This window comes from Scomber japonicus, chromosome 20 (genome assembly GCF_027409825.1).
Source record: "Scomber japonicus isolate fScoJap1 chromosome 20, fScoJap1.pri, whole genome shotgun sequence".
Classification (NCBI taxonomy): domain Eukaryota; kingdom Metazoa; phylum Chordata; class Actinopteri; order Scombriformes; family Scombridae; genus Scomber; species Scomber japonicus.
The window spans coordinates 11261788-11286632 of NC_070597.1; the positions used below are offsets into that span (position 1 = coordinate 11261788).

General features: G+C 44.1%; 1 protein-coding gene across 2 annotated transcripts in view; it reads left to right on the forward strand.

The window, feature by feature from the left end:
* ctbp2l (C-terminal binding protein 2, like) overlaps positions 1-24845 on the forward strand; it is a 56229-nt gene that overhangs the window by 13839 nt on the left and 17545 nt on the right. For both annotated transcript variants that reach the window (XM_053341425.1, XM_053341424.1), the window contains exon 2: positions 22466-22620. In XM_053341425.1, the coding sequence (XP_053197400.1) occupies positions 22466-22620 (155 nt within the window). The remainder of the gene's footprint in view (positions 1-22465; positions 22621-24845) is intronic.

Genomic DNA, 24845 nt, shown 5'->3' on the forward strand with positions numbered 1-24845 from the left:
TCCCTCTCGCAGCAGCAGGAATTGTTTGTCTTCATCTGAGGCCAGCTGGATGTGACAGAGCTTGACAGCAGGACATGAGGACAAGACCTTAAGTTTCCTTATCTGTCTCTTTTTTCCTTTGAACTGCTATATGTTGTGTGTCATCTCTTCTCCAGGATTTGAAATTAAACCATGAGTAAGCGTTTTAAGTGCTGAGCGCTCAGCTTTACATTTCAATATTGAATGAATAGTGTAGTATTTGTAGCTATTGTTACACATTTCCTTTCCAATTTTCGAATGATGTGGTCGGACAGTGATCCTGTTTTAATGGCCAAAGAGTCCATTATTTTATCTGACCTCAAAAGTCACTTGACATCAGTCCAGCTGATCATGTGCTTTACTTGTGGAAGACCAGGCTTTAGGCAAAAAATGAAGCAGGGAAGCTGACAGTGGGTTATAGACTTCAAACAGCCATTGATTGCTTATCAAATATCAATTCAATTAGCTCAATTACTTTTTTGTCATGTAAAATTTGGGGATTGTATATAAAAAGGGCTACAGGTCCTACACAGTTCATTTGATATTGATGTAAACTCTCCCATATAAATGCTGAAAGTCAGCACTCGAACAGTCAGTTTTTAATTTAAAATCCAATGTGCCAGAGTACAGAGCAAACACAGCACACAATGTATCACTGTCTTAATACTTCCTGACTGCGCTGTATATTGATCCTTTCCTTACTTGTTGTTGATGATGCAGTAATGGGTTATCGCGGAGGGCCAAAGGCTTATGTTACCTGTCTTGGAATAGGCTGAGAATTAGAGTGGGGAAATCCTACTAGCCATCTGCGAGTGTATGACTGCTAGCATGGATATGTGTGTATTTGTGTGTGTGCAGATGCTACTATGGAGGCATCACGTGTCAGTGGGAGTCTGTGTCATCCTCGCTAATCCCACTGATATGAATGAGTGGAGACAGACAGGAGGTTACGGCTCACATGGCATCGGTCAGGGGTTATTACAGGGAATGTAACTGTATAATACTCGGCCTCCGTTGCGCTTGTATTAATATTGTACAACACTGTGCATGCAGATGAGCAGTGTAAGAACTGTAGCCCTTTGTGTACATAGCCCCCAGACTTTAAAGGACAGAATACGATCGGACAAGTTAACAAAAACTTGCATCATATTTAATATTTGGTCTTTGTTTTTGCCTTCAGTGACTGTTTGTAATTTCTGACCCGCAGATATCAGGAAACACTCGGTTCCCTTGTTGCGAGGGCTTTTTGTCCTCAGTCTTGTCTTCAGCGAGTGAAACAAATTATCAGCTAGGATGAGATCATGAGACTGCCTTAGTCTGTCAAGAACAATCCTCTGTGTGGCCATTAAAGAACTTAGTGGATGTCTGGTATGTATCTTTAGGGTCATTGTTCTGATGAATTGTCCAGAAAATGCCATGAGCCTTACACTCTGCATTTAAACACTCTTCAAATTAAAGAGAGTTGTGTGCAATGAGTGCAAATCCAAAACTATGAAAAACTTCCTTTCTGCACTGTATACCCTGTATAAAGCTCGTGCTGTTGAATGGTCACTGTTCACCTCTAGGTTCTCTAAGTCTTATCTGTGCGCAGTCCTTCTGTCATGTGTCTCCAGTTTCCCGAGAACCTGGTAAATATTACATGAACTATCTGCTGCTCCATCTCCACTCAGCCTCTGTATTGTTTGTGTCCCTGGGGAAATATGGCCAGGAAAATATTTTTTTCCACTGCAGTAGTTTTTTCTCAGGAACAAAAAAAAAACCAAAAAAAACAAGTGAAAGAGGAAAAAAAAAAAAAAAGTGTTGTCGAGCCCCATCTCCTCTCACCCACTACCCCTCTACCCCTCCCTTGCTGTTTTCTCATGGTTGATCTTTCCAAACCATCGGTTGCGTTCACAGAGGGATTAATGGTTTCTGCGAAGCCAGCCAACCCATGGAGGGAACGGAGCCTTCGAGCGAATGAGGAACAGCTGGTCTCCCCCTGCTTGTGACAGCTTGAGTGTTTGAGTTTGTGTGCGTGCACGTTAGTGGCAGCTGACCTCTGCGCAGGGTCAGAAGTGCCGTTCCCCGCCCAAAATTGGGCATAAAGTCTGGGCCGAGACATTATACTCTGAGCTACAGTAACTACTGCTACTGTCTAATGTGGATTGATACTGTACATTGATCTTTTAAAAGTGTTACACTCAACTTTTTGTTTAATAGTATGCGTATTTATATGTTTTTAATGATGTGTGAGCCACGTCATAAGAAAATTTCCATTGGTTTGTAATGGAAATTTTTTGTGAACCTAAATTTCGGAAGAACTGGGAAGTGCCAATCCTTAAAATGATTTTATGTCATACATCTATATTCACATTGAAAGATCTGGTTAAGCATTTTTTTTAAATCTTAAAGTGCACAAATGCCAGGGAGCTGCTTGTGTTCTTCAAGTTTATCTGAAGAGTAAATGGGTCTCAAATTAGATTCAAAACAGCCCAAAAATGCACTGAAAATGCCCTAAATTAAAACCAAAAATATTTCAGGTTGCATAGTGATGACTGGAGGCCAGCTGATTGGAATTTAGCTGCCGTCACACTGGCCCCTGCATGCTCCTCCACAGGCCTAAAGGTCACTGCTAAGCACTAACGGCGAGATGAGGAGTGTGTGTTTATATATATGTGTGTGTGTGTGTGTGTGCGTGTGTGTGTCCCTGCGCTCATCTTGTGAAATATTATGAGTGGTGAGAAGTATCTTCCGGCTATTTCGGGGAGATTGCATTATCATGTTTATTCTGCTATTCTCTCCATCCCGTGGCTGTTTTGTTTACAGGATTGGTGTGATGTGTGTTCACTGCTTGCACCGAAAGAATGGCAGCACTTTGATATAATCTCCCCAATTATCTGTCGTCAATTCTGCTGTATATTATTCCTCTCTTCACGGCAGCTGGGGAGGAGATTGGTATTGTGCATATCGAACAACAACAGCTGCATCCACTAAAACAGACAACTACCTCAGCACACCTCCCCAGTCCGGCTTTTTTTTTTTTTTCTTTTTTTTTTTTTTGTCTCCCTCCCCCTCTTTCTCTCTCTCACTCAGTGGTGGGCAGGTCACCCTGAATTATTCATCAGTGTGAAATGAAAAAGCTCATGGATATTGAATATCCCTTCTGAAGTGGTAGCCAACCTTGTGTTTTTTTTTTTCTTCTCCTCTCCTTTTTTGCTGCTGAAAAGAGTACAGAGCGGCAGATCTCATTGCCAGGGTATTTCAAAGGTTAACTGATTACTTTACCTCGCGCACATATTTACTTTTTTCATGGTCTGTGGCCAGCAAAGAGGGGGGGGGGGAGGGAGACAGGGAAAATGGAGAGGATGAAGAAAAAGATTGAAGAAGAGACGAGATGAAAAGAAAGGGGATAAAAAAAATAAAAAAAGACGATAGTAGAATAGTCATCTTTTTTTCTTGTGGATGTTCTTCTCCTGGATGAACTTGTTCCTCTTAACCGTCCCAGTGGGCTACCTCGTTGTGTAGCAGCAGCTGATTTGCTAACCTTTTCATTTCGGGTGTTGTGAGGCTTGTTCCTCCCTGGAACGAGTGCGCCTGTGGCCGGTTGTGGTTGTCCCAATCGACCGGTTGTCTTTTTTTCTTTCCCCCCCCCCCCTCCATGAGGCCCACTGTGTTCGTCCATTGTCCTCCTGCCTAGTCTTTTGTCCTGTGGTTTGATCTGCGGCTCGCACTGCAAATCAATGCTACTGGTTGCCATTCATTCAGCTCAGCAGCCAACAAACACAGCAGGGACTCTCAGAACATGTCCCATGTGAAAACATATAAAATGAGCAGCAGGGATAAAGGGGAGAAATTCTTGATGCTGCTGAGCTCTGTTTTGTTTTCTTAAGTCTTAAGGACATTTTTGCCATAATTGGAATATTTCTGTCTCAACCATTTGCTAGCATTAGTGTTTTTATTTGCCTAACAAGCAATCTGAATGCTGGTTCTGTGAAGGCCAAAGACTTAAAAGAGCCTCCTGTATGCCAGAGAGCAGATGCTAAGATAATGAAAAAATAAAATAAATAAAAACTACTCGAGAGAGCCCCTCCTCCTCTGTTTTGTATGTTGTACATGCTAATAGGACACAGAGTGTTTTATTCATTCAATAACATCTAAGAGGGCAGTGCAGTGCTGACCCTGCATCGCACTCGTTGGCCATTATGTTACTACTAACCTGTACCCTTTCAGTCATTACAGTCCATTTTCCTCCATTCCCAATTTCTACCGCAGCATAGACAATTACCCAGGAATCCTTTTAAGAGTATTCCCAAGCCGTACAATGACCAAATGTGCCTGCAGGATGCAGCCAGGGGTTTAACTGGCTAACCTTTTCCAAAACTATTCTTAACAGAGTCATAATGACTGACAATTGGCGTGGGGAGTGCTATTTTATTTTCCTATGAATAAAACAAGTCAAATTATTTGTCTTCCAGGAAATGTTTTTTAAGCTCTGCATTCCTTTTTTTCCCCCTTATTTAAGAACATCCTGTAACATGAAGGTAATTGCACTTCAGCTTTAGTGAATCACATTGGCTGAAGACATACAGGAAATGGGGCTGCAACAGTTTAGCTCGGAGGTGTCAGGTGTGCCAGGTGTCGTATCGTGTGACCAGTTACAGTGTGTTTCCGGGGGGACGGGGGCGGGGGGGGGTAGGGGGGTACGGTGAGTCATGGGGAAGGAGTTTATGCTGCCAGAGGAAGTGTGAAATATCATCTGCCACGGTGTAGAGAGGTGGATGGGAGTGGTGGGTGGGAGTTTACAGAGAGTGTGGGAGATGAAGTGAGGGGGATTTTGATGATAAAAATGGCTGTAACTCTTTAGCAAAGTGAGCTTTTAAAGGCTGTAAGTGGACACCTTATAGTATCTGATGGCTAACTCCTGGTTGACAAGACCTCGCGACCCTGGTGTATTTATCGTAATGGTGCACAGCTGGGCTGCAGCTTTGATGGGTTAATAGCCATGTGACAGCTTCAGGGGGAAAAGCAGGAGGTATTTTGTGTGTGCTTGTGTGTGTGTGTGTGTGTGTGTGTATGTGCGCATTATATTTACTCGTGCAAGCAGGGGCCGCACTTGGGAGGGTGGGACTCTCTGCTGCATCTCCACTCTCTCTGCCAGGCCAGATGGCTCCTGTCACTGAAAGAGGAGGAGGAGCGATGGAAGGAAAAGGGAAAGGAGGGAGTTAGAAGTCGCCCTTAACAGCGCCAGAGTGGCCCGTCCCCAGAGCCACCACATCTGGAGACCACCTGCAGCTGGCTCACCCTGCTTCCTCCATCCTCGTTCCTTCCCCTCTTGCGCACGTTCGTTCTCACTCTGTTTTTCCAGAGGGGGGAGGCGGTGACGGTGGCGTGTTTGGTCAGGCAGCGATTTGTGCCCATATTTCAGCAACTTTAGCGTGTCTGTTGTGGGAGGAGGAGGAGGAGGAGGAGGCGAAGGAAGGGAGTGAGTGAAAGAGGGATGGGAGGAGGAGGAGGAGGAGGAGGAGGCAGTGGTGGCATGAAAGCGTAGCAAAATATCATTTTATTTTATGACTGCACCAGCCTCAGACGGTTGTGGCTTTTGTATTTGTTATATTTCTTTTTTTATTCCTCCCAAAGTAAAAAGGCAGAGGGAGAATGTTCGCTTTTCTTCCCCTTGCTGTTGCCGCAACTGATCCAGAGGCCACAGGGGGGCTGTTCCTGCCTAGAAAATAAAGCCTGCCTGCCCTCCTTGGCTCCCCCCAAATAAAATACACTCATTTGCATTCCCATGCTATAATTTAGCCCTCCTCTCTCTCTCTTTCTCTTTCACTATCTCTCTGTCCCTCATCCCTACATCTTTTCAGCCCCGGTCCTTGCGGTTCTGCAGGGAATGGTTCGTGGGAGGGGAAGAGAGAAGGGGAGGCAGAGAAAACAAAAGCAGAGAGGCAGTGTTGACTCAGGGTTGTTATCTGGACCGCTGTTGAGGGGGTGGGGGATCTTGTGTGTGTCTGCATGCATGTCTGGAGGGGAGAGGGGGGGGTATTTATCCTGGCTGCTGCAGCCACGTCAGGTGCCTCTCAGTGGATAAACCTGGGCCTCCTAAATAAATATTCACCACAGGGAAATTAGCATGGCGTCACCAAAAACTACATTACTACTGCTCTCTTTTCCTCCCTCTCTTTCCCGCCTCTTGTTACACAGAGAATGCCCCTCCAGTCCATTGACCATCAGCCATCTTGCCGCCAAGTCCTAAAAAGAAGTGTGACTGAATATAAAGTACAAGAATAATCTCAAAGGACTTGTGGGGTGAACCTGTTACCTGTGTGTGTTACACAGAGGAGCGACTCTCCTGGTGTTTTGGAGGGATGAGCTCGCAGTTTGTTTCGTTTGAGGTTTTAACTTCAAGACTTAAGTTACTGAGCAAACAAACATGACCTTTGGCTATGATTACATTGCATCACTCATCTCCTGTGCATGAGGTGTGGAGTTAGTACAGAGATCTATAAGGAAGACATGGCTGGCATATTAACATCTAAGTGCATGTCTGTTTAAATAAAATAGAGAAGTAAGTATGTAAGGGGTTTTCAAATCTTTTTGTTTCATCCATATTACAAAAAACTACACATTTATTTTCTTCCATTTGTATAGTCGTACAGATAGTTGAGGTTTTATCTGTTGTTTATTTATGGTTTGAGATATCTTCCCCTGTAACTTCTGTAGGGCTGCAGCTAATATATATTTTTTAAATGATCAATTCATCTTTTATTTTTAAGATCCTGAACTAAAGAATTTTAGCATTTTTTCTTAGAAATTACCCAAAATGATTAATTGCTCATTTTGTCTAAATAGATAGCAATATATTTTCTATTGATGGACTAATTGTTGCAGCTCCAAACTTCTGCCTCCACCTCAGTACCATGGAAGTTAATACAATTTCTGACTGTGGTGCTCAGCACTCTTCAGAAGACTGTGTCAACAGTACTTGTACAGCAGGAACGGTTTCCTGGTAGAATTGAGTTCCAATGAAAACTATTCATGGTAGAGTCTGTGAACACTTTTACGAGACAGATTAAATCTAGAGCACATCAAACCAAAACTATATGCATCTATAAAGAAAATACCACCAAGGCAATTGAGAAAATGTGATTTAGTTGAACCAGTCTGTTAATTACAATGCACTAGATACATTCCCCTTAACGGCAATACAGCATACTCTTGATGCCAAGTTAAAATGAGAAAAACGAAGAAACCGATGGGCTACAAAAATAATATAATGTAAATCAAAAGCAAGCAAGAACCAATCTGTAAAAGCTGATGGGAGTATTCTCTAGGGCACAGCTTGAACCCCTTGCTGAACTGAGACCAGCATCTGAAACAGACCCCTGAACCTCTCCTCATAATGTGGTCAGCTGAAGGCTCGTCCCCAGGCTGCAGGTTGGCCTCCTCTACCACTCGCTTTCTTAAAATCCCTTTAAGTGCTTTAGGGGGATTTAACAGGCCTCTACATCCAGCGTCCTCTCAGTAGCCAAGTTCCAGTGCTTACAGGAAAAGGGCGCTTACAGTATAATTAGGTTGGTTAAAGAAGAGGGCTCCTCTCAACGGTAAATCCACACAGACTGTAAGCAGGCTCGGGCCATTTGTCGGGTCTTCCAGAGCGTGACTGCTGCTCTTGATGGCTCACTGTGCTAAAGGTCAGGGCTTTAAGGAGTCATGCAGTGGGAGGGAGATGGAAGTATCTCCTCTGACCACTGAATTCTTAAACTCTAAGTTTGAAAGTAAAAATGCAAATTATTCTTAGAAAATGAAAACGCATCCGAGGAAAAACGAGGAAAAACATCACTGTGGCTCTTTTGCCAATAAATCTGCATCTGTAGTAGTGTTGAGCCTCATAATTTTTTAATTTTTACAAATTTTACTTTTTTTGTGAAGAAAAATATTTCTTAAACAGAGCAGATGCAGTAGCTTTAAACATAGTTCATGCTCTCATGCACCCAAAGCACCAAATATAATCTTTTAAACCTAAGAAAAGTCTGACCACTGACATTTATGATAATGAGGACAGCTCAGAAAATCTTGATGTAATATGCGGAGACTATAAACCAGAACACTTTCAGACAGATTTTTATAGCACTGAATTTTTTCAAATCAAGTAAGCTGATAATGAAGATCCCCAGCTACTCCAATCAGCATGTCAAAGTGTCCTTGGTCAAGGCACTGATTGCTCCCAAAGGCTCTGACATTGGTGTGTGAGTGTGTGAATGAGTATGAGATTAAATCTTGTCATAAGCAGGTAGGAACCTTACATAGCAGCCTCTGCCATCAGTGTATGTATGTGTGTGTGTATGGAAGGGTGACTGACTGTTGACATGCAGTGAAAAGCTCTTGAAGTGGTCTGAAGACTAGAAAGGTGCTAATGCATTCCATTTACTATACAATATATATATGTGCAGTAGTTTGTGCATCGGGTTATGCAGTCATAAATGCATGCACAAAGGTGAGATTGTGTCTTTGCTTTGTAGCAATAGAGATTGAGGGGTGAACAGATGTAGCCTTCAGCACTGGTTTAATACAAAGTCTGGCTGCTCCCCATCTGAAAGAGGAAGTGTCTGCTTGTGTGTGTGTGTGGGGACCTGCTGTGCCAATCAGTTCTCATTAGTGTTTACTCACCCCCCTCAAACGTGTAATGACATGCCCGTCAAATGCTAGAGTCTGGGACTTAATGCTGTCTGTTTGCACCAGGCCTGTGGCTGCACGAAATGTATCCCCTCTGTCCTGCTGCCTCTCCCACTGAGACCTACATCTTTCTGGACTTTATCAGCTTCTAGTTGCAAGACTCCATCAGTCCCCTCAGTAACCTGCAGCCTTGTTATTGCAAGATTTGGTACAATTTAAAGCTATACTCACAAAATTTGCAAGATGTATTGTAAAATAACACAATAATAAGATTAGAAGATTACGTAATGAATTGATACAAAAATGAGAATAAGTGGTCCACCTTAAAGGGAAGTGCACCTTGAAGTCCATGTAAAGTAAGTGTAAATATATGTTCTGAGTTTGACATACCACAGAAACCCTGCCAAATTTGAATGATTAAAAAAAATCACCAAATATATGAAATTAGGCTTCAAAGTTGTGTAAAACTCTTTCTCTGCTCCCAAACACTGTGGGAGTGCCCGCCGAGTTTGCTGAAAACCCGCCCCCTACCAAGTGTCACCTGTCAATCAAAATCACCACCTCTACCAGAAACATGGGCTACGTCTAGAGAGCTTTCTGCTGCTAACTCAGCTGCTAGCTTGGCGGCTGACTCAGCTGCTAGCTCGACGGCTAGCTCGGCTGCTAGCTCGACGGCTAACTCGGCTGCACCTTTTTTAGAAATAATTTTTATGACCTATTTAATATGTTTAGAAGAAAGAGTCTGAATTCACTTCACACGGTCTTTAAGTGAGCTTGGTCAGGTTAGGTTAATTGTTGCTAACTTTGGGGCTAACCCGTTTTTCTTGGTCTTGAGAAGTTGCACCCTTTATTAACTGACACACTGTAGTCTGTACTGTATACTGCTAGACCGACAACTTATTGCTAACCTCTTCCTCTGCTCCACTTGCTTTCACCATCACTCTTCTGCCACTCGCTCAACCCCACAGAGTGTAATGTGTGTGCCATGGACACACATTACACACTGTCCTATTCCTTAAAGGAGCCACACTACTCTTATAACTAAACTTTTCACATACTACATGTCCTTTGAAGAATCAGTAAAGGGAAGATTCTGGGATTTGATGCAGTAGTTGATGACTCAAAAGAACTCCACAATAATGTAGAGTGTTATGTTGCTTGCACAGTGTGTGAGTGAAAATCATTAGCAGCCCATTGATATTGATGATTGTGTGAAATTTTAGCCGCAGCGCTCATAATTCTGCAGCGACACTGCTGCAGAATGAATATAGAGGAAACTGAACATAAACGAAACCTGTGGACCGAGCTGCTGTGATCAGATATAATCTTTAACTGCTTATGTTGGAGCTCAACACTATTTGGCCTTCTGACCTGTGGAGCTGGCAGTCATCAGTGGCCATTCACATGAAAGCTCCGGTGTTCTCTGATACAGCTTCCCTTCTTTTTCTTCTTAATATATCCCCAACATCGCAGAGTGGCTCTGTCTTTTGAGAAGCTGTGATCTGCCACGCTCCATATTAACATATTGCTTTAAGTCAGCCCCCCCCCCCCCCTCCCGCACATCCTCTAATGTTATTGAAGAGAGAAAGATCAGAGGGGCAGCCGTATCCCTCCCCACACTCCATCAAGTGTAAATGTGTGTGTGTGTGTGTGTGTGTGTGTGTGTGTGTGTCTGGCCGGCTGGCAGGAAGTGGGGGCTGCTGCCTTTGATGGTCACACTCCCTCAGATGTGTCATTGCTACAGACAGCGGCTCGACTGACACACCGTGTCTCCGCTTGTTGGGCTCTCACTGCTGAGAAACAACAGCCCTGATAGTCACCTAAACACACACACACACACACACACACAAATTATTCTGCACAAAGAAAAAAAAGTAGCTTCACACTGGGGTGGACACATCAACCCTCCCTCTGAGCCAAAACTGCTCGGGCCATTCCACCTTTCCACTTTACTGTCAGTGATAATCGGTTTTGGCGTGTGACCGTGCCGGGCTCTTTGTCTTTTGGTCGCGCTTGTCATGCAGCCGGCGAGGTGTGTACATGTGTGTGTGTGTGCATTTATGTGTATGTGCATCGCTGTGCTCTGGCAACGCTGCAGAGTTGCAGGGAGGCTCCGGTTACATTGTTATTCTAAACAGGGTGTTTTCAGCCGCTCGTCCTCGCAGTCATTCAGCAGAGCGATCTGTCAGTCCGCTCCCCTCCCTCCTCTTCCCTCCAGGGACCAAACTGTGAACTTAACACACTCAGCTCTGATGACTTCCCTGATGGTGCGAAAAACAGCCAACTCTACAGCTGTAATGTTATTGCTGGAGTGACTTGAATGTTGCATTGTTCCTCTGGTTTTAAAGTGTGTGTGTGTTTCAGTGTGTGTATTGCATATTCCAAGTGAGGGAGGGGAGTGTGAGTCTGTGTGTCACTATTCCAATCTTTTCCCGGTAACCCGCAAAATGCCAGGGTGGGGTGTGTGTGTGTGTGTGTGTGTGTGTGTGTGTGTGTGTGGTGATTCGGAGTGGGGGGGTTGAGGTCTAGATGAAAGTGGAAAAGCAGAGGAGGAAACCAAATAATCGGGAGGGAGGTGAGACTATGAGCAAATGAAAGCAAGAGTGTGTGTGTGTGTGTGTGTGAGAGAGAGAGAGAGAGAGAGTGAGGGGAGTGAGGGGGGAAAGGGGGCAGGCGTTCTTAAAACACAGTGGAGTCCAGATCAGAAATAAAACATAAAAAAGGGGAGAAGAAAAAGGAGGAGGAGGGAAAAAAGGGAGGAGGGATTGTGCTCGAGTGTGTTATGTGTGTGGATCCTATGAAGTGATCGCAGCCGGGGAGTAAATTGTGCGAGCCCAGAGAGCACGGCTCCGCATGCTCGAGCTGCACTTTTGATTTAGACAGATTTTTTTTTTTTCCTGCCGCGAGATCTTTTTTTCTGCCCCTCCTGGTTTATTATCAGCTAAGACAAAGGCAGGAGAAAAGAGCTAAAGAGAGAGAGAGAGAGACATAGAGAGAGAGAGAGAGAAACGCACAGTGAATAGATGTTGCGCAGCTGACAGCGGAGGAAGCGGCAGAGAGAGTTTCCAGCCATCGCGCTCCCAGACCGCAGCCTTTTCTTCCTGGGAGATTAAAAAAAAAAGGACAAAAGCTTCTTCCCCCGCCTTCTCCAACCCGCTACCATCCGATCACCAGCCTGCACATCGCGCTGTGTGTGTGTGTGTGTGAGTGTGTGAGTGAGTGTGTGTGTGTGTGTCTGTGTTGTGTGTGTATGTGTGTGTGCGCATAAGGACGCCGCAGGTCTATGGTGCTTTTCTCCCAGCCCTCAAAGGCATGGACTGAAGATGATGCAGCCGGGGGCTTAGTTAGAGCGCGCTCTGCAAAAACCCCTTCCCCTCGCCAACAGGGCCAGACCAAGAGGAGCAACTCCGGGGGAGGGGGGAAGGGGGGGTTGAAGGAGTGAAGGAGGAGGAGGAGGAGGAGGAGGAGGAGGAGGAGGAGGCGGAGGAGGAGGAGGAGGAGGAGAAGAAGAAGAGGGGGGGTACCCTCCTTGGATTATTGCGTAGGGTTTTCCACTTCCCTTTTTTGTATTTTTTGCTTTTTTTCCCCTCTCGGCTCGGCCTCAATCATCTTCTGTTTTTTGCTGCGATGTGTAGTTTTTAAAGCTGAAGAATGTGGAGACAACATTTTCCAGGCAAGCAGCATGTTTCCCGTTTTCTTTTCTGGATGTCTAATAAAGTCTGGCATGTGGGAGGTGGGAGGGAGGTAGCTTGATTGGGAGGGATGGAGGTGTGTGTGTGTGTGTGTGTGCATGTGTATGCGTGTGTGTGTGTGTGTAGTGGTGTGGATAAGAGGAGGGGAGAAGGAGAGTGTGGGTGTGTGTGCGTGTTGTGTGGTTGGTAAGGCAGGCGAGTAGTCCAACAGTGTTGTCATTTCGAGGTCCGCCCGTCCTGCGCTGCTGCACTTTGGTCCATGTTTTCGTTTCCTCTGCGGTCTTGGGCTGTGAACTCTTGCCGTAGCTCAGGGCAACACCGAAGAATAAAAGAGCGGGAAAAAGAGAGAGAGAGAGAAAGGGGAGGGGAAGGGACAGGAGCTCCAGCGTGGTTGTGCCATAGATGCTGTTGACACCCGCTTTTGTCCCATGGTGGAGTGCGGGCCCAGCCCACCCAGGCACACAGAGGGTACCATTTAAAACAGGCGTGCGCTCATTTTCTTGGCAGGGGATGGATTGGTGTGGCGGGCAGCCGGGTGGTGACAGGGGTGGGGCACTGGCAGCGCAGGACAAGTGGCCTTTGTGTGCTACTTTTGGGGAAGTGAACGGAGGGAAGGGCAGGGAGGAGGCTGCCAACAAAGGGTGCTTATACCCATGCCCCCCCCACCTCCTTCACCCCCCCCTCTTCACCCACTAGAACTTATGCAGTGACCTTGCACTGTCACAGGCAGATGAAGGGTCTGTGTGTGTTTATGGCAGGTTGTGTGTGAGAGGGAGGAAAGTAGTAAATGAGTAATTCAGCTTCAGTAAACCAGAAGTACAGACTCTGGCACAGTGCCATGTGGAAAGGGAGGAAACTCAAGCAAGGAAAACAAAGTGTTGTTTGACCCATCTGCACATCTGTGCATTATGCCAAGCTTCTCTATTACTCCACAGTCAAGGTCCTGGCAGTCAGCCAAGGTTGTGTGTGGGTTTCTATTCATTTGTTGTCACGTCCATGTAAGTGCATTCCTATTTTGTCCATGTTTTAGTGGAGATCTGACTTTGCCTTTGCAACTGGTGCCTCCACAAGAGCGCAGCTGGCATCTGAATCCAGTATTGAATCTGCTGTGTGAATCACAATCCTTTTTAAATCCTGTATCAAATCTGTGTAGTTTGAGCTTTCAACATTTGTAAGTTGGTGCAGTCCTACTTTACTTTTGCACACCCTGTTTTTCTCAGACTTCTTGTTGTCAATACTGGAGGCCATGATTCAGAGCTGATGAGCTGAAATGATCAATGCTGATAGTTTACCTGGAAAACTGAGACTGCTGACACTGGCATGATGAAGCTATCAGCAAGATTGTTTCTCTAGTGAAAAGCCACTGCTCTTTGAACTGCTGAACTGCGAAATCATACAATTTACTTGCAAATGTCGAGTGTAGAGCTTTTTCAAGGAGCACATTCGCCAGACAACAGCCAAGTTGTAGTTTGGCCTTTGGGCAAGTTACTTGGCGAATTACCATTAATTAGCTACAGCTGATATGATCTCCTGCCAGTGACTGCAAAAAATGGCGTTAAGTGTCTGTTAAATATGAGAGGCCTGGCACTTGAATGTTTTCTACAATGTTCTTTAATTCTATAAGAAATGTGTCAGTGAATTCAGCTATTTCGTCAACCTGGGAGCAGATCCAAAACCCCACGCTATTCAAAATGCACAGGCCATATCATAACCCCACTAACCCTTCATGGGTATGCTCCCCAACTGCACACAGCCTCCTCCTGTTTTGACGGACTGTCTCTGTCAGGGAGGGGATGTGGGTCATGTTACAGCACACTGCTGCTTTGGGTGGCACAGTAAATGTCTGCAACTGTTGGCGGTCAGCAGCAGCAGCAACCCCCACCCAACCTTGTTGTCAGGAAGGAGCCACCTGCAAACAGCAGCTTGGGGTTGCTAGGTAACCATTGGCAGTAGTTGATGATAGCATGATGGAGAGCTCTTATCTTCTCTGTATGTTCTTTTACGCCCTTTCTGACCACAACACAACTGTGTTACTCTCTTTCCTTCTGGTCCCTCTTATGGAGGCAACATAACACCAGCAGCCGAGGCCAGCGGTAGGAAGAGAGTCCCAGCTCCCTTCACCGCATAATGGAAACTCTGGCCTCATCTCCCGGTGCGCTGCTCTGCTGCGTCCCGCTGCCAGACTCTGACTAAGTGTTGCTGGCTCAGGCTCTGCAGCCTCCAGCCCAGGCTGAGTTCGGGTTCCACAAGTATCTTTCTACAGGAATGATTAGAATTAAAGTACTGAGGACTGAGAGAGAGAGATTGGGCAAAAGAAGTATGATCTCACAAAAAGCTAGTAATCTACGTCAAGTGGTTTTAAGCCTTTTCACCAGAGACCTAGATTTCCAAAATAATTTTCATTGTGACCCTGTTCCCATTTCTGACGACTGTTGTGAGTTCTGAGTGAGAAAAATGTTCTGTTTTTAGACTAACTGAGTTCGCCACCTTTTTATTACAGGGACTTGAAAAGATTTTAACATAATATGCAGTTCTTACCAAGGCCCCAATTTTGTTGATGAATTTCAAGGCCTATTTTCTTAATGAAACCCATCTCATAAATCTTTCTAAGCTTTTAGGATGGAGAGAGGATTCCTTTTTAGAAATTACCACTTGGTACTCTTATTCTTCTACAACTGAGTTATCATAGTAGAAGTATGATTTTGAGGTCATACTTGTGTTGCTAAAGATTATTCAATCTATAGAACAAACATATTAGAGGGGAGATGTTCTGTTATGTCATTATGAGTGCAATGAGTGGTGTCAGGTACAGAGAAATCGGTGAGATCTTTAGGCTGAAACGATTATTCAATTAACTGAATAATCAGTCATTAGACAGTTATGATTATTGATCATCATATTATCCATAGATTGAATAATTTTGGATTACTGCTCAGACTAATTCAGCAAATCACTTTTAGCTATGACCTTTGACAGGAATTTGTCATATTTCAAATATTTTTTGACCTATCAACTTATTGCTGAAGAGAAAAGCTGATTAATCACTATTGAAGAGAATCACTAGTAGCAGGCAGAAATGCCTATATCAGGACTCAACATTAAAGCTTGTCCGCTGGTCGGAGACGAGTGGATTCTTTTGTAGGGGAAGAGAAATTTAATTATGAGAGAAAGTAAAAAAAAAACACATTATGAGCCATTCTTTACTCAGCTATTTAGTTTAATTAATGCATTTGTATACTGATTTGAAATGAATGCACTTTTTCCCCACGATCCGTCCAACTCAGAATGGGTTAGCTCAGTACATAGGCTGAGAGAGAGAGAGAGTGTGTGTGTCTGTGTGTGTCTGTGTGTGTGTGTGTAGGTAAGGCTGGCCATTGGAGCAGAGTATGACTATAGCAGCTGTGAATGTAACAGTACAATGTGTGTACAGTTGAGGATGTTTGTCAGTGAATAGATACCACAGCTCCTCAAGACTCAAGCCAAGATCCCCCATGCTCGCCATCTGCTGATTGAAGAGAAGGGGGGATTAGCCTCAAAGTTAGCCAAAATAGGGTAGCCATAGGGTAGCCTAACCTAACCCGGGCTCACTTAAGTTTGACTGACTTTAAGATGGACCAGCTGTTCTCATTTTGGTGACAATCTCAGTTGTTCTTAAAGAGAGAACAGTGAAATGTTTGACTGCTGAGTCTCTCCCGAATTTTGCTCCGCGCCCCTACACTGCACGTACGCCCTTCGTCATTGTAACTAAATGAGTGTAGCACATGCTTATCAATAGTCATGCAACCACAACCCTCTGCACATTTGACAGAATTTGTATTATATTATTATATTAATATGAATAAACCTTGATCAATGTAGATGTGAATGCCTAACAATAATATCATATAATCAAATAGAAAATCTAGCTTATTTACTTTTGAATCAGGCACTAGTACAACCTCCTCTATCGCCCACTGTGCTTGACTCTGCCTGACTCTGCTGACTGTGCTGTTCTATAACTGAACTAATACCATGACCAACTCTTTTTATTTCCCTAACTGCATTGAAGATTCAGTGAAACGGAAGCTAGAGCATCTAGTTACATGCATTTATTCCTTTGGCAGGTAAATCCATGACAGCTGCCTCCCTCAGTGAAAGTTTACTCTTTCCAAAACACACACACACACACACACACACACACACACACACACACACACACACGCACACACACACACACACACGCACACACTGTGGCCTGGCAACAGTTTAGCGACTAGCAGAGGAAGCAAGAACATGGAAAAAAAAAATGAGGGGGATTCATTAGTAGAGTGAAATTAAGAGCCTCCCGTAGTTCGGACATGACCCCCAACACTCCACAAACCCCACCCTTGCCCTCAGTGATCACATCTGTTGACATTTGTTGCGCTGTATGTGAGTATATGTCCTCCTCTTGTCTCTGCTCACTTCATGGCTCAGTTTAAATCTGCGGCTGTTAGTAGTCAGGCGGTCAGCGGCTGCTGTAGACCAGGCAGCAGCACAAGAGCTTGTAGAGAACAATGGCAGCCCTGCTGAACACCCTGTTTTATTTCTGCCTGTTCCCTCTGAGTGAGTTGTTACAGCGCTGTTAAAGCAAGAGAGCTGAGACAGCGTTTGTCACGGTGGAGGTGAAAGCTTGTTTCCATGCAGTACGACTCATGGAATGTGTTTTTGATATTTATTCATTTCTGCGCTTTGTTGAGTTAAAATCACTGAGATAAAAGGTAAACACATTTAAAAATGCAATAGCTACAAGTCAAACAACACTTTGGAGGAATCTGCTGAATACTTTAGCTTTCCTTAAAGGGGACGTATCATGCTTTTTGTGAATGTCTAGTATTTTTACGCTGTTATGATGTTAAACATGGTCAAAGATTGTATATTAAATGCCCCCTGCAAGTCAAAAGCCAGGACTTCAGCCTGCTCTGAATGCTTCTTTTGCAATGTTACCTCTATTTCCTACTCGTGATTATGTCAGATTGTTCGCATGTGCCCACAAACGACTGCCTGCTCTGCTGTTCAATGGGTTTGTTCACATTGTGGAAGGGATTTGGGCATATGTATAGGAGCTAAAACTGCCTGTTTCAGACAGGGGCTGAACTGAGGGGCTGCGTGGTGGACCAGTATAAGATAAATAAATGTAAGCCACGCAAAAATATGCTACTAGAGCCCCAGAATATAAATATAGACCTGAAAGTGTGCATGATACGATAAGGGGACAACATTGGCTGGGAGTGTTATTCTTTAAGCTTTTTTTTCATCCACAATTTGAAAAAATGGCAAAATGTCGACTGGACATCTTGGTAACATAAAACAATTTCCACAGCTTTTGAAATACTCTATTTAAACGTCTAGTTACAACCTGCATCACACTGAAAAATATACTAATTTAAATGCCGTTGGCACATTGATTACAGTTTTTTTAAATCTGCATATTTGTAAAATGCCTAAAAAATATCACTTCCAATTTATGTTAACTATGATATCTAGATTTTTTTTATGTATCACAGTTTAAAAACCATACTGTATATCTAATATTTTAGTCAGCTATATACAGCACATTATTTCTAGATGATTGTATATTATAGTCTATTCTAAAATCACAGGTATGCTGTTCAAAGGAATGGTGCTGAGAGGGTTGTCATGAATGCATTACCTATCAGAACCGGGTGTGGAGGTATTATGCAGCTGCCAGACCCACAAGTTCTGGTTGTGACTGGTTTGATGTACATGCTGTCAGTTTACCACAGGTGGATTGTTGCCTGTCACCTCTCTGCTTCCCCTGCCCGAATACATTATCTCCTCTCCATCAAAATCAGCAGAGTGAGAATCAATCTGTCACACAGGAAGAGACACACACACACACACGCATACACACTCTGGCTTCTAGCAAGACAGAGATAAGGAAAGAGAGAACAAGAGGGAAAGGGGAGATTTTGATGAATAGTGAGTGAAAATGATAAAAAGGGATGAGAAAGAATGACAGTTGAGAGGAAAGGACGACAGAGAAAGGAGGGGCCGTGATTACTGGAAGACAGCTGAGGAATGATAGCCGAGGTGGGGGAATACATTTACGTGGAAAAAGAGATAAAGGAGGGAGAAGCAGATACATGATGAGCAAACAGAGATACAGAGGTAGACATCAGCAGAAAGGAGAAGCTGTCAGAAGATGCTATCGTACGGGGAGAGATCCGGGGGAAAAAATATAGCACCACAGACGATATGGCGAAATGTAACGGAGGAGGAGACGAGAGTGAAAGAGAGGAACAGACTGAAAGGTCAGGGAGCGAAAGAGAAACCTAGTGGATGATTCATGAAGTTCAGCCTGTCTAACTTCTGCCTGAGGGTTCAGAGCAGCCTGCCAGCCTCTCCTCTCCTCTCCTCTCCTCTGCTGCATCATTCTCTCACCTGCACACCCACTGCTGTCTATAATCTGTGAGATACAAGCACCGGTTAGATGAAGCAGGGAGAGAGGGAGAGAGGGTTACAGGTGTTGTGAGTGTTTTCCGCGAGGCAAAGAGAGCGCTGCATGTTACAAACCTGCATGAATCAGTATTTTTTTTTATCAATCAGATGACTGTGTGATGTGAAAAGGGGTTGCTTACAGGGCTGGAATCACTCAACTCTGCAGCTCTTCTTAATGCACATTTATAATTGAGTCTGAGCTAGCAATGAACATTACCTGCCAAGCAACAACTGACAAAGGTAGCAACTAGCTGGTATGGGGATTAGAACATCTAGCAGCTGAAGATAGCAGAGCTAAAAGGAGAGTGAAAATGCATCACACGGACTTAAACATGAATCCAAATGAATAACTCTTAGTTATGTTAGTCATAATAACATTGGTTTAGAGCTGTCAGCTTGTGTAAATGTTTTTTTTCTGCCCCATAGTGGCCAAGAATGAAGCAATGCAGAATTACATTTATAAAGAAAGCAAAGTGTCCTGCATGCTGTCCATCACTTGTACTCAGGTAAAGCTCAATGGTTTTTTGTCATGACTATTACCTGATGAAGGTCTAATGACTGACACATGTTAATATGATGAGGTCAAATGATGGACAGTGTGCAGTATTCCTTGAGCATTTTTGATCCAATGCACCAATTTGCAACCTGGAGATTTAAACTTACCGTATAATGACTGTAATGATATTTAAAGATATATAAATGTACAATGATTTAAAACAAAGAAAAGCTGCAATTCAAATTTATTTTGCATTAATCCTTTAAAAATGTATTCATTATCAAACTTGTTGGTCATTAAATGTCTGTACTCTCTTCAGCGCTTTTATATTAATAGACACAGTCAGGTGCTAATTGTGCGAGTTTTCTCACACACTCAGTTTACTGTAATGGTCTCCATCATCACCGCCCAGTCTTTACCAGCTGCCTCCATTAATATTCAATATGCTGTCAGTTGCAGATGTGGCCCAGACAGCTCAGTCGCCACGCCTCACCTTTGCCGCCGTCATGTCACTCGTCTTGAACAGGGAGTGTGATAAGTGGGCATGGAAGGGATGTGATGGTGGTGGTGGATGAGGAGGAGGAGGGGTGGAGGCGGCTGTCTGTCTGTCAGGAGAGAAAAACATCTCCTCCGCCCTTTGCACCGTGAGTGCGAGGAGGATACGGGCGTTTGCGCCTCCGACCTCAACTCTCGGTGCAGATGCCAACGGTGCCAAAAATAAAGTGCATTAAAATTGGCAGCCAAAGCCTGTTAAGTGATCACCATGACAACAGGCGAAAGGCACAGGGGAGATGACACCTCCGCGCCGATCCTCCCCCTGCCCTGAGAGACTGCGCTGCTGGACTCCTCACTTTCTGTCAGCTGGGCTTTCTGCGCGTCTCTTTCCTGTCGTTTATGTGCTCTCTTTTCCTCCTTTCATCCTCCTCCTCGTCTTCTTCTCTGATAAGTCTCCCGAGAGCTCTTTAGGCTAACAGGCAGTGTTTAATGTGTTTTTATGCATGCTCGTTTTACGTGTTAATTTCGCTCTCCTCTGTCTCACTGTTTTTCTCTCTCTCCCCGCCCACCTGTTTGTCTTCCCGCTGTGTGTTTTAGCCTCTCTATGCAATGGCCACACACACAACTTTCTCAGTCTTAAATCTCCTAATCTCAACTTTATCTCTCCTAATCAGCCTCCTCTGCTGCTGTAATCCCACAGAGCATGTCCCACTTCTACTCCCCTCTCCTTTTCCCTTCCTCCACCCTGCTCCTTATCTCGATCCCGGAGTCTGACGTCATCGTAATCTTCAGGATAAGAGCACACAGATGCACACACCTGCATGCACGCTCACTTGCGCGCACGGGATGAGGTCATACATAAGCATGCAGATACAGATCTTAGCAGCAAACAAGGAGAGAGCAAGAAAATACCAGATAAGAAAGTGATGTCATGACATCACATAGCAACATCCACAGGGGATCTTGCTGTTGTAGGTCATGTCTGTAGTGACTTTTGGCCTGTTTTGTCAGCTTGGACAGATCCATAGCTGCTAGCTGTGAGTGAAAATCATGACCTGTGCAGTGTTGGAGTGCTGCTATTCAACAAGGAACAGTTGCTTTCCTTCTCAGGTCTATGACTCCACTGGCTGGCTTCTGAGCCACAAGCTGCTCTGCAACATGAATATTGATGCCTCTCACTTGTTAACATTGTATGAAGCAGTGTTCGTAATTGTCTGTCTTCTCAGCGCGACACGTCTTCTTCAGTGGGATGTGTGAGAAGGTCGGCCCACTGGGGATCTCAGCTCTTCTCTGCTCTCTTCACTTTAAGTGAGGCGCAAGCATCGAGAGGGAAGGAGAAAGATACACACGGAGACAAAACCAGAATTGCGACGCACACTTTGTCAAGTACACTGAAGTGCAGATGCGATTTGGCTGTGGGTTTGTTTCAGGCTTGTAGCGTTTTCTCTCATGCTCTCCCCTTCAATGATGCATGGCTCTTTTGCGGCAGGGCAGCAGCAAAACTCATTTCTAAAGGTGTAGCTCCCAATTTTTTTTTCTTCTTCCATTCCACAGCTGCTGGTTCCACTCACATTGCTGAAGTGTTGGATCCTCTTCTTTGAACTGAGAAATAAGAACTGCAGTGCATGTACATTAGAGTGCAGTTGTCATACGTACACACAGGGGAATATGTTCCTCTTGGTATGATAGAGTGCATGTGTGAGTGCACCCGCATACACGCTACTGTATATTATTATCTGCCTGCACTCATATACCTGTGTATGTGCAGATTTGTGTATGTGATCTAAGTGTTTGGAAGCCATGACACCGAGAGGATTCCTGTAAGTGAGGCTGTGGTCTAATCCAGTCTTGAGTAGGTGCATTGATTTATTGAGTAACACTTGTTAGTTCAGAGAAGCCCTGCTTCCTACTATATCCTAATCAGCACGTGTGCACACACAAGTGAAATCATCTGCACACCCACACACTCACACAGCAGGTAGATAATGTCTAAGTCTTTTATTATTCAAGTAAACAGAGTTGAATTGACTCCAACAGACAGGAGGAGTATCACATGGTGATTGTTAGACTAAGAATTTGACTTGAATATTGTAATTTTATTCTCTGCAAATTTGGTGTTTCTTCAGTAGGGTTTTAGCAGACTTATCCATTTGTCTTTTCATCGGTACTTATTTTATTTGTGTGTGATCTTTTATAATACCCTTCATGGTTGCCTCTCACAATTTTGTCGTGTCATAAATGCGACAAGATAAAAAATATAAAACATATATTCTATCACTCAAAGGTAGAAGTGTCTAACCATGCAATTTGATTTGTGCCAGGGTTTGAGAATGTGCCAGGGTTTTTAGATATTCAATACAATAAAAATGAGACATCTGACAGACTTAACAGGAGCATGTTTTTACAGGAACAACGCCCTGGTTACTCAGAATACTCCAAAGATATGTAAACAGTTTTCATAGCAACTGTTTCCTCTGTTGGGAGTAGTTATTTTTGTAATTTGGGTGAAGTGACTTAAAGCTCAGTGATGACTAAGATGACAAGCAGCCTCTAATTAATGTTAAGGGTTGACAGTCAATGAATTGCCTGTCCATAAATTAATCTTCCTTTCTTTCTCCACCTGTCTCTACAGGTATTCGGCCCCAAATCATGAACGGGCCTATGCATCCGCGCCCCCTGGTGGCGCTGCTGGACGGGCGCGACTGTACCGTGGAGATGCCCATCCTTAAAGACTTGGCGACTGTCGCTTTCTGTGATGCTCAGTCAACACAGGAGATTCACGAGAAGGTAGAGAAGAAAAAAACACACACACACACACACACACACACACACACACTTCACTGCACTGCACTTTCACTCTGCTCAACATCAGAGCAGCAGAAAGTTGATGGAGCGATAGAGTCTGCCACTCAATCATGTCTGCCTCTCTCCTTCATGCCTATCACAGTGCCGATATGTGAAGAGCGTTATATTGGCCCCATACACACACGGCAGTTAAAATATAGTGGCTTCATTATGATTTAATATCACTTTGTGGCACAGAGCACGATGCCTACATCAGTGCCATTGTTCTAATAGAGAGTCTTGTATGGCGGGGATGCAGTGTAATTACATTGGCTTGTAGAGCCTCTTTATTGCTTTTTATGCAGCACCGTGGCTGCAAAACAATATATGACCATGGAGATGGGTATCACCGAAGTGCTATCTCTCCATCTGCAGACGGAGTGAGAGCCGCTACATCTTTCCTCTCGCTGTTTTTATGAAAATGGGACATATTAAAAAAGAGGCATTTGCATAGAGATCAATTCAATCAAAGACCTTGGGCGGTGAGGAGAAGAGGGGGAGCGGGTAGCTTTTTGTTTGTTTTAACGCTGTCTTATCAGGAAAAACATGATTGTAATGTTCACCTCGCCAGCATATTCAGCAGTTCACCGTAATAACTTGCAGTCTAGATACCCAGAGGGGCGGTGTAGATTGAAAATGTCCAATCTCTTCTTTCTGCGGCGGTGTATGCAGAGATGCAGTGCTGATAACTCAGGGAGTTTCAGTATGATGTTGTCAGGACAGACACCAGCTGCCACACTCGCCTCCATCTTCACCAGACAACAACAGGAACTCATCGGAAAGGGTGGTCAAGGGTGGAATATGAAAGGGGCCTGAGGTTATGTCAGTTCCTCTACCCGGTAATCCCTTATTTCTCGGGTGATAGGGGCGTGATGAAACACACAGGAGAATACTGATCAAGATCAAGTTGCAATACCACTTTAGGGAGACCAAATCATGCACTCAGCACCTGCGCTCCAACATCATCATCCAAGGTCGACGATCCCTTGTCTCCCTCACAGCCATCATGTCTCATAGTCACATGCAGCTTGTAAAGGTTGGATGATTGCCCATGTGGCATAGAGACAAGATTGGCCTATCACATATAACACTGCCTGACTGTTCATCCAATTGTGGTGGCAAGATCAGGGCTGAAACTAATGACCATTTACGTAAGCAATTGTACAGTCTGTAAAAATGTCAGAAAAGGGTGACAATTGCTAGATGTGAGAGAGCAAGCTGACATTGTAAAAATGTTTTGTCCAAGTATCACTCTATGATACAGTATACAGTCATATAAAAACAGCAAATAGTCATGTCTGAAAAGCTGTAGGCAAAAAACATTGGCAGAAAAATAACTTGAACAACAAATCAGTGAGACGGTTAACTGACTGATTGTTTCTGCACTACAGTAGTTAAGATTACAGCTCCATATTATTGGCATGTAGAGTTTTTTTTAATAATTTAAGCTTTACATTGCCATGTCAGCCTCATTTTCACAAAAAAAACTGCTCTCCCTTTTACTTGCACCACTGCTTCATTGCTGAAGTGGGTTTAAAAGGCGCAGTAAATAATAGATTGTATCTTTCTCTTAACCACATACTCCACTTTATTTTGTGGTGTTGCTTGCCAGTGTTTAATACTTTTTCTATGACCGTGTCACCCTTTTAAAGAAGTGCTAAATATTGCTAAAAAGCAACATTTTGGCATTTTCCTTTACCAGGTGGAGTCTGTTTTCAGCTTTATATCCAGCTCTCATTGCCACTACATCCACCCTGCTCACTAGTGGGATGACCTCATAGCCATAAAATCCTTCCCCAGTAAGCCGCAGAGTCAAACACACACCCTCAAATACACACACATACACAAAAAATGTAAAGTACGTGTATCACCAAATCAAAACTCCTTTGCCATAGTATACTCTTATCTTTCATGCTGACCCCAACCAGAAAGGGGCCTCGCCACTAGACAGAAAAGCTCAGGCATCACCCGAAATGATAATGTTAAAACCAGCAAGGCTTTGGTTACAGTGGAGAAGGGAATATAGATTAGGTCAGAATTTCCATTAAAATAAACTGCATTTAGAGTGGATTTCCCCTCAAAAAAGCTTAATTGCTCATGCAAAAAGACTCCCTCTCCAGTTCAAAAACAGCACTAGACCTTCAGGCTTGGCCCAGAGGAAGAAGAGT